The sequence below is a fragment of the Lepidochelys kempii genome, chromosome 3 (assembly GCF_965140265.1).
Source record: "Lepidochelys kempii isolate rLepKem1 chromosome 3, rLepKem1.hap2, whole genome shotgun sequence".
Classification (NCBI taxonomy): Eukaryota; Metazoa; Chordata; order Testudines; family Cheloniidae; genus Lepidochelys; species Lepidochelys kempii.
This window is the reverse complement of record NC_133258.1, coordinates 179,532,591-179,546,853: the sequence shown is the minus strand read 5'-3', so window position 1 is coordinate 179,546,853 and position 14,263 is coordinate 179,532,591. Positions and strand designations below refer to the sequence as shown.

Sequence of the window (14,263 nt, the reverse complement as noted above, 5' to 3'; positions counted from 1 at the left end):
AGTTTCAGCATCAGAGTGCGGGTGGGCACTGCGACCTTCTGTGCCAAGTCACAATGCCATCAGATGGAGGGACAGCCAGGCCGAATTTGGGTGAGTGGCATTGGAACCCAGGAGGTTAGTGGGAAAGCTCACTGGTCCCTCTAGAAAGTTTGACAAAAACACTGCCGTACTGATCTAAACTAATGTTTCTCAATGACCGGTCTGTGGACCAGCGCCAGTCCCTAAGATCCCTCTGACACAGCAATCCAGTCCCTGGTATCAAAAAGGTTGAGAAACACTGATCTAGACAATCTTTAGATAGATATTGTCTGTCTTTTCACCCTATCTGCAAATGCTACAAACAGCCTGGCGAATTCTTGAAGGGTCTTTTCTGTTGAAGTAATATAAGAGAGCACTAACCACATTAAGGGGTGCAGTTTGGCTTCCCCTTGGTTTGAGTGAGGCTTGGGAAAGACAAGCAGCAGGTGAATCACATAATTTAAATGATAATCTGAGACAACTTTTGGTAAGAACTTAGGGTGAGTCACTGTCTTTATGTAACAATGTAAGGAAGCAAAAAGAAAAGGAGTACTTGTGGCACCTTAGAGACTAACCAATTGATTTGAGCATAAGCTTTCGTGAGCTACAGCTCACTTCATCGGATGCATCAGAAGTGAGCTGTAGCTCACGAAAGCTTATGCTCAAATCAATTGGTTAGTCTCTAAGGTGCCACAAGTACTCCTTTTCTTTTTGCGAATACAGACTAACACAGCTGTTACTCTGAAATCAATGTAAGGAAGGCTACCCATGAGGGCCTGAATTTCCCGTACCCTTTGAGCTGATGTATAACAACTAAAGAGGCAGTTTTAATAGATAAATGGTATGAAAAGCAAGCAGCTCAGGGCTAAAAAGGGGTCCCCATTAAACTAACTAAAATTATACTGAGGTTCCAGGAAGGAGGGAGCTCCCAGACTGGAGGAAACATGAGTGAGGTCCTTGAAGAATCTAGCAACAGTAGGGTGGGAAACAGTAGTGTGTGACCCTGAATGAGAGGATGATGAGCTGATTTTGCTATTAATTGTACCCTTATGCAGCTGATGTATAGCCCTGAATGCTTTAGGGATAGCAGATAGTCCTGAACCATGGGAATCAAGGCTCCTAAGAGAGTCAGGTGGAGTTCTGCTGCCCAAATACCTCTTCCATTTAGTTCATAGGTCAGCCTAGCAAGTCTTTTCTGCTATGCACAAGGCCCTTCATTTTTGGTATTTACCATTTTTACCAAAAATTCCCGGGTTTTACAAAAGTTATTAGGTTTTTACCAGTTTTCACACTAATTCTGAACCACAAAAGTACATGAGAATACTGATTATGTTTAAAAAAATCCCAATATATTATACTAGGTAGATGTGTTTATGTTACTAATAAATTAGTCTAAATGTAAATGTAAGACTATTAAAGTAAGGCAACGTAGTGGAAGGTACACATGCACATGTGTGTATGTGTATTTCTAGGGTGACCAGATAGCAAGTGTGAAAAATCAGGATGGGGAAGCAATGGGGGGGGGGGGCGGGTAATAGATTCCCTTTATAAGACAAAGCCCCAAGTATTGGGACAGTCCCAATAATATTGGTACATCTGGTCACCCTATGGATGTCAGTGCTTGAGTCTTAAAAATAGGAAGTGCTGGAACTCCCCAGACCCTGCTCCAAAAGGAAAGATGGCAGATAGGTCAGGCAATCCCCTGGACTTGACTCCCAATTCTGAAGTTACCGAGCTGTCATCTCTCTTTCCAGAACAGGGAACTGGGTCAGAAGTACTCTTATACTTTTCTCTGTTTGTTTGGGGTTTTTTTTCTGTCTTCCCATTCCCCCAGTATTAACCCTGATATTTGCATCCAGAAAACTGTTGAAATTAATTTTTTACACCCATTTTCACCTGTTCTTTAGTTTTTGTAATAAAGATCAATACATTCCCTGAAAATGAGGGCCTTGGCTATGCACCAATATGTTCTGGACTTCAGCTGAACAGCTTCTTCCAATGGTAGTTAACCAGACAGCATCCACACTATCAAATGTAATGATGCTGGGCTCAGATGTAAGATCTGACCTCTATTCTGGGAGCTCACATCAGGTAGGACAGTTAGTGTTACTGGGGACTGACAGGCTCATTAGGTCGAAATAACAAAGTTGCCTGTAGCCCAAGTTAGGCCTAGTATGATCATTAATGCTGTACATGTACACCAGAGTCCATGACAGAGGGGGCAAACTACGGCCCGCGGGACCATCCTGCCCGGCCCTTGAGCTTCCGGCCGAGGAGGCTAGTCCCTGGCCCTGCTGTCTCCCTTCCCCTGCAGCCTCAGCTCGCCATGCCACCGTGCTCTGGGTAGCAGGGCTGCGAGCTCCTGCTGGGGGTGTAGTGTATTAAATTGCTCCCCAGGACTGGCAGCCCTAAGTAGTACACTGTATGTAGCACATTCTTACGGGGAGCAATTTAATACACTACACCCAGGTAGGGAAGGCTGTGCCTCCTCACAGTCTGGCCCCCACCACCTATTCGCCCCCTCCCACTTCCCGCCCCGACTGTGCCCCTCAGAACCCCCGACCCTGACTGCTGTGTTCAAAGACTAAGCCAAAGCCCCACCTGCTCCTTGTCCCCGAACTGCCGCCCCCGGGACCCCCCCCAACTGCCCCCCCGGGACCCCACCTCCTAACCAATCCCCCCCTGCTCCCGGCCCCGACCCCTATCCACACCCCACTCCCTGGGACTCCCATGCCTACCCAACCACCCCTGTTCCCTGTCCCCTGACTGCCCCCCCCCAGGACTCCCTGCCCCTAATCCAACCTCGTGCTGCTCAGAGCACCAGGACTGGCAGCTGTAAGTAGCACATTCCTATGGGGAGCAATTTAATACCATTTCAGAACCCCGGTGTGGCCTTCAGGCCAAAAAGTTTGCCCATCCCTGGTCCATGAGATAAGGAAAGCCTGGGCTCTAAACCCCACTTGAATAGAATGTTTGGCATTTCCTGTTCCATCTGAGCTCTACTCAGACAACCTTAAATTTGGCATTTCCTAATTTATGAGTGCTTGACTTTGCAACCTAAATAACATTCTTTTAACATGATTTTTGTATGTAATATAATAAGATAATTACTACTTCAGCACTGCAAACTCCACTTGGGATCTCAGAATTCGCTCAGCAGTGCTTAACAGTAGAGAAAAAAAAAATTTCCAGAAAAGTAAGAATATATATTTCAAAGACACCCACAGAGTATTCCTACCCTTGAGCAGAAAGGTGCCATTTTCATCATTTTTTTTTCTCACCCTAACCACATTTAAATTCACAAAAGAAATCAGAAAGTGAATGAGGTTGGTTTATCTTATGTTACAGTATATTCTAGGAGAAGTGAACAGGGAAAATAAAAATAACTTGCCTCATCTTGAATCAAGTTTTCCTTACCTGCATTAATTAACAGCTTCAGACATTCACTGGAGTTGTGAAATGCTGCTTCGTGGATTGGCATCCACCCTCTGTTATCAGGAACATCAACGCTGTATCCCTGTTTAATTAGCTTCCTCAAATTTTTGACATTTCCTTCTCTAGCTGCAAGTCCAACACTGGAGCATCTGTCTGAATAGGCCTCTGTGAAATCCATCCTTCCACAGCTCTCTCTGAGAATAGAGGGCAAAAAAGTTACTATTAGTCCAGCAAGCCTATAATTACAACAGACAACATATTCTTAAAATCCGAGCCAAGATTGTCAGGCCGGCCCAGTTTAATTCATCTAATGGGGACTCCCTTTTGGGTTAATTTTAGGCAGTATTTACACTATTGCCATCCTGTGAGGTAAAATTTTGCTTTGTATTTTAGTGACATTTAAAGTCTCTCTTCAAATTGTTTTGAAACTGATGTATCCTGACACCATCCCTAGATAATACGTATTTTGCACTTATCTTTGAATAAAGATACCAGTTCTCAAGTGCTTTACAAATTACTATTTTTGAACACTCAAGACATACTTCATATTAACAAGTAAAGACACAGTCCTTGGGCAAAAAGAATCTACAAACCTTTGGCCTGATCCTGCAATTAGAGGTGCACAGACAGACCATTCTACCCATGTAGCACCTTACAGATTTCAGTCAGGCTCTGCATGAATCTGATTGCAGAATCAAGGCAGATATACAGACATGAAACAGGTGATACAGGGAAAATAGGTGAGGGTAAGGCAGGATGGTCAAGTGGCTAGGGTGCTAGCCTAAGGCCAGGTCTACACTACCCGCCGGATTGGCGGGTAGCGATCGATCTATCGAGGGTCGATTTATCGCGTCTAGTCTAGACACGATAAATCGATCTCCTGATAAATTGATCTCCGAGCACTCTCCCGTCGACTCTTGTACTCCACCACTATGAGAGGCACAAGCTGAGTCGAGGGGGGAGTGGCAGCAGTCGACTCACCACCGTGAAGACGCCGCGGTAAGTAGATCTAAGTACGTTGACTTCAGCTACGCTATTCTCGTAGCTGAAGTTGCGTATCTTAGATCCATCCCCCCAGTGTAGACCAAGCTTTAGACTTCAAAAAATGAGATTCAATTCCCTGCTCTGCCACAGACCTCCCATGTGACCTAGGGCAAATCATTTAGGGCTTGTCTTCAGTGCGGGCTAAATCTGGCTGCTGTGATCGATGCAGCAGGCATTGAGTTAGCCTGTCTGGTGAAGACACGATAAATCAGTTGGAGAGTGCTCTCCCACGAACTTCAGTACTCCACTTTCCCAAGAGACAGAAGCTATATCGATGGAAGAGTGTCATGTAGACACCTCTGTAAGTCAATCTAAATTATGTTACTTTAAGTTACATAACTTAACTAGCGTAACTTAGATCGACTTATCTCATTAGTGTAGAGCAGGCCTTAGTCTCAGTACACTATCGTATTTCGCTGCCTCAGAGGGGTATTGTGAGGATGAATACATTATAGACTGTGAGGTGCTCATGCCCAGATTTTTAAAAAGTAGTTAAGACATGCTCTGCTCATCACTGCAAAGCTTAAAGTGATTGAAGCTATGTCTACGCTACTGCGGTAAGCTGACCTAAGTTACGCAACTCCAGCTATGTGAATAACGTAGCTGCAGTCAACGTAGCTTAGGTCAACTTACCACAGGGTCCAAACTACACTGGGTCAACAGGAGACACTCTGCCGTCGACTTACCTTACTCTTATCGTTCGGAGTAGAATATTGGGGTCGACTGGAGAACAATCTGCTGTCGATTTGGTGGGTCTTCACTAGACCTGCTAAATCGACCCCAGTGCATCAATCCCTGGAGTGTCAATCCAGAGGGTAGTGTAGACATAGCCTTAGACAGTTATGTCCTATTTCAAAAAGTGACTTAGTCATGGAGACTTAGCAGTCTACATCATTTAGGTCTTGCAATGCTGAGCAGAGCAACATCTTAAATACCTTTATATTATTACAGTAATGGGGGCAAAATATATACCTCAGATAGACAGACAGGGGTTACAATAATAAGAACATGAGGTTACTCAGGTAAGATATTTGCACAGCTTGATGATGCCATTAAATAAGATTGCTTGTTTGTCAGTTATATTATTAACTTTCTTCTTGTAAGCAACTTGACAAGAGTGAGATTTTTAACAGTGATATGGAAAAAACAGTTAACTACCTTTCGTAACTGTTGTTCTTCGAGATGTGTTGCTCATGTCTATTCCAAGTAGGTGTGTGCGCGCCATGTACACAGTCATCAGAAGGTTTTTCCCATAGTGGTACCCATTGAGTCGGGTGTGGAGCCTCCTGGAGTGGAGCCCTTATGGCAGTGTATATAGGTTCCTGCCAACCCACCATCTCTTCAGTTCTTTCTTGCCGGATTCTCTGACAAAGGGGAGGTGGGTGGGTCTTGGAATGGACATGAGCAACACATCTCGAAGAGCAACAGTTACAAAAGGTAGGTAACCGTTTTTTCTTCTTCGAGTGATTGCTCATGTCAATTCCAAGTAGGTGACTCCCAAGCAGTCCCCTAGAAGAGGGTTCAGAGTTCACCAAGTTGCAAACTGTAGCACAGCTCTACCAAATGCAGCAGCATCTTTAGTCTGCTGTGTGGTGGTATAATGAGACATAAAAGTGTGGACAGAATACCTTGTTGCTGCCCTGCAGATGTCCTGAATGGAGACTTGCGCCAGAAATGCTGCAGATGAAGCATATACTCTTGTAGAGTGTGCTGCCAAAGCTTGGGCTGGAATCTTTGCTTGGTCATAGCACATTCTGATTCAGGCCAGGATCCAAGAAGAGACTCTCTGGGACGAAACAGGGAGACCCTTCATTCTTTTGGCAATAGCGATGAAGAGCTACATCGACTTTCTGAACAGCTTTGTTCGCTCGATGTAAAAGGCTAATGCCCGTCTGACATCTAGGGAATGAAGCATACATTCCCTGTCATTGGCATGAGGATTAGGGTAGAACACTGGCAGAAAGACATCCTGATTTGCATGAAATTGCGAAACTACCTTGGGAGGAAAGCTGGGTGCGGCCACAATTTACCTTGTCCTTATAAAACACGGTATAAGGGGGCACGGATGTCAAAGCCTTGAGCTCAGACACCCTTCTCGCTGATGAGGAACTAGGAACGCCACTTTCTAAGAAAGGTAGAGCAGCGAGCATGTTGCTAGGGGCTCAAAGGGAGGGCCCATGAGCCTTGAGAGCACCAGATTAAGATCCCATGGAGACATCAGCTGTTTTACTTGGGGGGACAGTCTGTCTAACCCCTTGAGGAAACAGACAATCACAGGATTAGCGAACAATGAGCGGCCCGTTGAACCGGGATGGAAAGCCAAAATTGCCACCAGGTGCACTTTTATTGACGAGACTGCCAGCCCCTGTTGTTTCAGGTGAAGTAGTCCATGATAAAGGGAATCGAGGACTACAATGGAGGAGTACCTTTCTGGAGGGACCAAATGGAAAATCTCTTCCACTTTGCCAGATAAGTGGCATAAGTGGAAGGTTTCCTGCTGCCTAGGAGAACCTCCCTAACTGAGTCTGAGCAGGTAAGTTCTAGTGGGTTCAGCCATAGAGTTTCCATGCTGTGAGATGGAGAGACTCTAGGCTGGGGTGCTAGAGGTAGCCGTGGTCCTGCATGATCGAGTCCAGAACCAGGGGCAAAGTAATAGGCATATCCACTGACAGGTCCAGCAGTGTGGTGAACCAGTGCTGATGTGGCCATGCTGGTGCTATTAAGATTAACTACTCTTTCTCTCGCCGGACCTTGTGGATGGAGCGGGAAGGGTGGGAATGCATACAGTAGGCGCCCTTTCCATGACAGGATGAAGGCATCCGGGAGCGAGCCCAGGCTGTAATTCAGGAAGGAGCAGAACTGTTGACACTTGCTATTGTATTGTGTCATGAACAGGTCTATCTGGAGAGATGCCCACCTTTGGAAGATGTTGATGGTGACATCCGGGCAAAGGGACCACTCGTGGCTGTGAAACAACCTGCTGAGGCAATTGGCCAGTTCATTTTGTGAACCCAAAAGGTACGAGGCCCCCCGTTGTATCAAGTGGGTGATGCAGAAGTCCCACAGCTTAAGGATTTTCTGGCACAGGAGAGAGGAGTGAGCACCACCCTGTCTGTGTATATAAAACATTGCTGGAATATTGTCTGTCAATACAGATACACATCTGCCATGTAGATGGATTTGAGATGTCTGTCAAGTGAGGCAAACTGCCCACAGCTCCCTGACATTGATGTGCAGCGAACGTTCCGCCTGGGACCAGAGGCCTTGAGTCCTGAGTTCACCTAGGTGCGCTCCCCATCCCATCGCCGACGCATCTGCGACTAGAGACAGCGATGGCTAAGGTGTGGAGAAGGGTATTCCTTCACATACTGCTTGTGGGTCGAGCCACCATCAGAGGGATTCGAGAACCTGAGGAGTAAGGGTGACCAGTCTGTCTATGTGGTCTCAGTTTGGCCTGTAAACTCAGGCTAGCCATGCCTGAAGGGGGCGTATTCACAGCCTGGCATGCAGTACCACATACGTGCAGGCAGCCATATGCCCGAACAATTTCAGACAAGTCTGCCCCTACCTTCTGTGTAGGGATTACGGTTGACTTTGCCACATTTAGAATAAGACCGAACCTGAGGAACGTCATGCGCACCGGGTTCACGTGGTCCTCCACTTGGACCCGAGATTGGCCCTTGATAAGCCAGTTGTCCAGGTATGGAAAAACTTGCACCTGTCGCTTCCGCAGGAAGGCCACCACAACTGCCATGCACTTGGTGAACACCCGCGGAGCCACCGAGAAGCCGAAGGGGAGGACTGTGAAATGATAATGGGCATTGTTGACCACGAATCAAAGGAACCCTCTGCGGGACAGGATTATGGACACTTGGAAGTACGTGTCCTTCAAGTCGAGGGCAGCGTATCAGTCCCCCAGATCCAGAGAGGGGATAATGAAAGCCATGGAGACCATGCGAAACTTCAGCTTCTTCATGAATCTGTTTAGGTTTTGCAGGTCTAAAATAGGCCAGAGCCCTCCTTTGGCGTGGAGATTAGGAAGTAATGGGAATAGAATCCTGAACTAGATAGGTGCCTCTTCAACCGTCCCGAGTTGTAGGAGCATTTGCACCTCCTGCACTAGAAGTTGCTCATGAGAAGGGTCCCTGAAGAGGGATGGGGAAGGTGGCTAGGAGGGTACAATACTGGAAAGAATATCCCAATTCTACCATGCTCAAGACCCATCGATCTGATGTTATTTGAGCCCAAGCATGGTAGAAATGGGATAGATAGTTCATAAAAGGAGGGGAAGAATCCAGGATATGGACTGGTACGTCGCCCCCGGCCGCACCTTCAAAAGGTTTTCTTGGGAGCCGGCAACTGCCTTGCCAAGCCTTGGCCCTGGATAGAGGATTGCAGAGGCCTTCTCCTATTACTCCCACCCAGTCTCCTGTTGTAGTCTTGCCTCAGCTGAGAGGGGTAAAAACAAAGTGGGGGCTGAGATTTAAAATACTTCCTTTGCAGGGCTTGAAGCGCCAAGGATTTTAAGGTCGCTCTAGAGTCCTCGAGACTATGGAGCCTAAAGTCTGTCTGTTCTGCGAAGAGACCCAAGCCATCAAAGGGCAAGTCCTATATAGTCTGTTGGACCTCCAGAGGGAGACCCGAGACTTACAGCCACAAGCTGCCCCACATAACAATGGCCGAGGACATTGTGCAGTTGGCCGAGTCCACCAAATCTATTGGAGCCTGTAAGGAAGTCCTTGCAATGGTCTTGCCTTCCTCTAGGGTAGCCCTGAAGTTGGAGCGAGAGTCAGATGGAAGTAGCTCCTTAAACTTGGACAGGGAGTTACAAAAGTTAAAACTCTAGCAGCTAAAAAATGCCTGCTGATTGGCAATTTGAAGCTGGAGCCCCCCGGTGGAATAGACCTTACAGCCGAAGAGATCCAGCTTCTTTGCCTCTTTAGACTTTGGTGTGGGGCCCTGGTGATCCTGCCTTTCCTTGGCATTGGCTGCATCCATGACCAGCGTGCCCGGCTGAGAGTGGGTGAAAAGGTATTCATACCCCTTGGAGGGTACAAAGTACTTCCTTTCCATCCCTTTAACCATGGGAAGAATGGAAGCAGGAGTTCGCCAGAGGGTCTTGGTAGTATTGTGGGTGGTCTTGATGAATGGCAAGGCCACCCTGGAAGGACCTTCTGGCATCAGAATGTCCACCATAGGGTCTGTTTCTTCTGACAACTCCTCTGCTTGCAGGCCCAGATTTTGGGCTACTCTTCGGAGAAGCTCCTGACGGGTTCTATTGTCCAAAACCAGTAAAGAGGCAGACGAGCCTGCTACTGCCTCATCCGGGGAGAAGGATGAAGAAGCTCTCATCGGCATGGGGTCCTCCTGACCCTCCAACTCACAGAGGTCCTCCCATGCTAGTGCTCCCTGTGCAGTGGCAGATGCAGTGCCAGCCACAAACTCAGTACCAGGTTCGGTGCTGGGTACGGTGATGGCTACAGCACTGGCGTCAATGCCAGCCCAGGAGTGGGGCTCCGAATCCTTTGAAGGTTCCCTCTGTGACGCACTCTATATGCACCGTCTGTCCGAGGTGATCAAAAGGGATCTGGAGCTTGGCCCCTGGGCTTGATGATATGCCCATGGGGTCCAGAATAGCCACTGAGCGGGCACCTGCCAATGTGGTGGCCAGGGCATCATCGGGAGATGTTGCATCTCGTTTTGCCTGGAGCGACGAGATCGGTGCCACCTGTGTCTGAAGACGTATGATTCCGGCTCTGACTCGGAGGACGAGTCTGACCTTGGACTCCACGGCAGTGCTGTGCAGGATGGTGCCAGCGATCGGTGCCAAGGAGAGGGCGACTGGTGCCGCAGCATGGCCGGTTTGCCCTTGGAAAGTCTCGCCCCCCGCATGGTGCTGGTGCTGCCAGTTGCAGTGCTGTTGGTGCTGCTTGCACTGGGAAGTGCTGGGTTGCCATGTCTATGAGGTTCCTGGCGAATGTGTCAGGAGTGAATGGCATGTCCAACTCCTTCATTTGGCTTTCCCATCCCGGGGAGTCCAATGGGACCAGACTCATGGTTCTGCCTGGGCTGCCGGAGTCGACGATACCGGCTGTTCCTGAGCAGGAGCTGAGTGTCCCGACATGGGACGCACTCCTCGGGCACCGTCGCGCTCCACTGCTCAGACCGTCAGCAAGCGCCCCCTTTCGGCTCTTCTCTGCTTCTTACGTGGCACTGGTGATTAAGATCGGTGCCAAGAGGTCGCCAAACTCAACTTCAGTGCTGGAGAGTGACGATGCCGTGGGTCTCTGGACCCCAAGTCCTTCGCCAGCTCTGCAGTCTCCCTCACTGAGACCAATACACTGCACACCTAAGTGCTGGGCTTGGACCCTGATGCAGTTTGAGCTGGCTGGGGACAGAGAGCTGACTCCATAAGGGGAATCTGAAATCTAAAGTCTCTCTTCTTCTTAGTCCTTGGGTGGAAGCTCCTGCAGATCTTGCACTTGTAGGCCTGGTGGGCTTCCCCCAAGCAGTTTAAGCAGGACTCATGAGGGTCTCCCCTGGGCACAGGCTTCTGGCATGACCCACAAGATTTGAAGCCTTGAGACCGAGGCATGCCCCGGTCCCCGGAAGGGAATGGGGGAGAAAAGCAGGGGAGTAACTCCCAACAGAAACTTAGTCTATGAACTAACTAAAACACTAGAAAAACTATACTAAGTAGAACTATATACAAGAATAAATGTTCACTATGAGAAGCACTTGCGCAAAGCAAGAGAATGAAGTAGCTCCAACGACCGTCACTGGTGGTAAGGAACTGAAGAGGCGGCAGGTCAGCAGGAACCTATATACACCACCATAAGGGCATCACTCCAGGGGGCTCCACAGTCGACCCGACAGGTACCACTAGTGGAAAAACCTTCCAATGATCGTGCAGGCGGCACGCACACACCTACTTGGAACTGACATGAGCAATCACTTGAAGAAGAAAAGGAGGTGACTTGGCAAATAAATTCTGAGAAGAGGTTTAAAGGAAACACGGAAGAATGCACAGAAGGGGGCATGACAGAAAAAAACCACAAGGTTTCTGAAGCTGGCATCACTAGGGTACATTGATTGCTTAAGTCTTGCAACACCGATGTGAGGTATTATATCCATTTTCATCACCCCCCAGAGCTCAGGCTTCATTAAAAGAATGGGTACATCTCCATGGTGCAGTTGATCACTGTGGCAGGCTCACCAAAATTAACATGGGGTGGTCTGGAAAGGTCCATGACACTAGAATCTTTCAAAACTCACATTTATTTTATTTAAGGGAAAAGTTGCTGTGAGATCTCAATGGACCTTAATAGTATTCTGATTCCCCCCAGCATTCTTGGAGACTCCGCTTATTTTTCTAATCCCCTGATTTATATATAAAGCTTTTTACTGGACACTTGAACAAGAGAAAGGACCAGTTCTACTGTATATCCTGAGTAACTGAAGAATGACAATGGACTGTGAGTTTGGAGATCTGAGAGGGAGATGGCACTATCTCAGGCTGAGGCTGAAGACTGCTGAGCAATATATATCCTATACGACAATTGCCTGCTACGGTCTGCACAACATCTGTGAGAGCCTCGCTGATGGGTGGGAGGTGGATGTCCAGACACTTTCATGACTGATACTATGAATAGCTAATAGGCTCCCTCTGCAAACTGCAGCAAATAGTCAAGGCCACAGGGTCAGGGACACCCTATGCACCTACTTTGAGGCTAGGAGCTGAATTACGGCATGGTTTCATTACTGTGTGTGTAGGGATTTAATTAAACAGATGTTTATTTTGCTTTTTAAATGCTTTGTGGTACTTTTTTGGAAGAGTATTTTGATACGTGTACTGTATATGTGGTATTTTATGAACCTTTATTGAACTTTTGTCAAAAATAACCATTATTGAACATCAAGCAGTGCAAGCAAAAACATTAATTGAACAAAACTGCATTTTTAGCCATTGCAACATGAACCACAACGTAAAACAGTGAAAACAATGCAAAACATCGCAAACTTTATGCAACATTATGGTGCAGATATGCACCACATTCGAAAAAAGTTCTGTGCTACACTTGTCACAAACATCTGTAGGTGCAGGATTTCTGCATGGTGGCTTTGCCTTGGGTTGTGGAGAGTGTGCAGAAACTATCATTTGTCATTGTAAGGGTGAAGGAGGGTTCCCAGAACGCACTGTTTCCAGACTCCCGTGGTATGGTGGGGAGAGGGAAATGCCCGTGGCTTGAGTTTTGGGAAGAGTACTGCTGCTCCCTGTACCCATTATTCTCCATGGGCTGCAGAACATGTGTGTGCTGGGATTGTGGTGCTGTAGCAGAACATTGTGCCAACACGTTCTCAGTCAAGACAGTCTGGTTTTGCATGTGCTCCAGGAGCTGTCTCAGCATCTCTCCCTCTCTATGCATGTTTTTTGCCTTCGTCTCTGTCAGCAAGGAGAACCTCTGTCCTTCTGTCTCTCTGAAAGAAGAATTTCCCACTATTCCTCTGTCTTCTTATCCCACTTCTGGGATGCTGTCACTAAGTCCCCAAACATTTTGCCTTTGGTCTTCCCTTTTCTGATTAATCAGGTGTTCTGCAGTTGACAATGGTCCTGTCCTTGGGGGCCATAGGGTGTCAGATGCAGAAGCAGGTGGAGCTGGGAAACAGAAGAAGTAGTTATTGAAGCGATTCAAGTCTCCATGGCAACAATTATAAAATGCTTCTTTCTCCTCATTTCTGGAATGCTATTTCAAGTCTCTTCCCAGTCTGGGAGATAAGTGTTTCACTTGAATTTCCCTTTGCACAGGAGCCTTGCTTGTGATTGGCTAAGGTGGGCAGCAGAGTTTCAGGGGTTTGGACTGATGGTTTGCAGAGGCAAGGAATCTAGGGGTGGGCAGAAGGATTTGGAGTTCTACACGGGCTGAGGAGGACAGGGGCTAGGATGTTTGCAGGGGCCAGCTTTGTCTGCCCGTCCACTTCTGCAGGCAATCCTAACATTGGACAATGCAACCTTAATACAGAGGCAGATACGAGGCTTTTTGAAAAAGGGGATGAGCAAACCAGAAATCTATGCAGTGATTTAATTCACCCCCAGAAATGCTGCAGGACTGGAAGAGGTAGGCTACCCACAGAAGTAATCCTGAGAAGGGTGTGTTACTTTTCAATGTTTCTGCCAATATACAGTATTATCTTTGCCTTAAATTCTGTTTAAAATCATCTGCCAACATGCACAAAGTGTACTGCTAAATACAGTTCTGCTGTAATTGTCAACAATGCTGATGGTCTGATTACAGCTAGCCAAGGGCCTATGCATCTCTATGCATTTATTGTCTTCCATTTTATACCTCATAAAATGCTACAACAGCTGAAAGCTCAGGGCATTGATCAAACTCTGAAACAAATAATTTTTTATGCTGCATTATTTTTCTGTAATTGACATTTCAATAAACATGCCTGCATTATATGCTGTGTTTTTTTGTTTGGTTGTTTTTTTAAAAAAAAACTACTACGGCACCCCTAGGTTAACCAGGGCAGGAAGCCTGGGAGACCATGGCAGTTGACCGGGAGATGGAGCACGAGGGAGATGAAGTGGCAGATGGCTGTGAGAAATGAAAATATCAGGGATATAATCCCTACAGAGCTGGAATTCCCTGGCATAGCTACCATACTGATTAAAAGGGAAGTGGGGATGAGAAGCTGAGCTCTCATCCACCCAGACTGATGGCTTCCATTGGCACTTGGAACAACAATATGTTAAAATGACCTA

At 47.2% G+C, this 14,263-nt stretch overlaps 1 protein-coding gene across 5 annotated transcripts in view; it reads right to left on the bottom strand.

Annotated features, from left to right (window-relative positions):
* Positions 1 to 14,263, bottom strand: part of ASB3 (ankyrin repeat and SOCS box containing 3) — a 128,241-nt gene that overhangs the window by 69,347 nt on the left and 44,631 nt on the right. For all 5 annotated transcript variants that reach the window (XR_012158276.1, XM_073339169.1, XM_073339172.1 and 2 more), the window contains one exon: positions 3,436 to 3,647. Coding sequence is in view for 4 of the 5 variants with exons in the window: in XM_073339169.1 (XP_073195270.1) it covers positions 3,436 to 3,631 (196 nt within the window). In the remaining variant the exon portion in view is untranslated. The remainder of the gene's footprint in view (positions 1 to 3,435; positions 3,648 to 14,263) is intronic.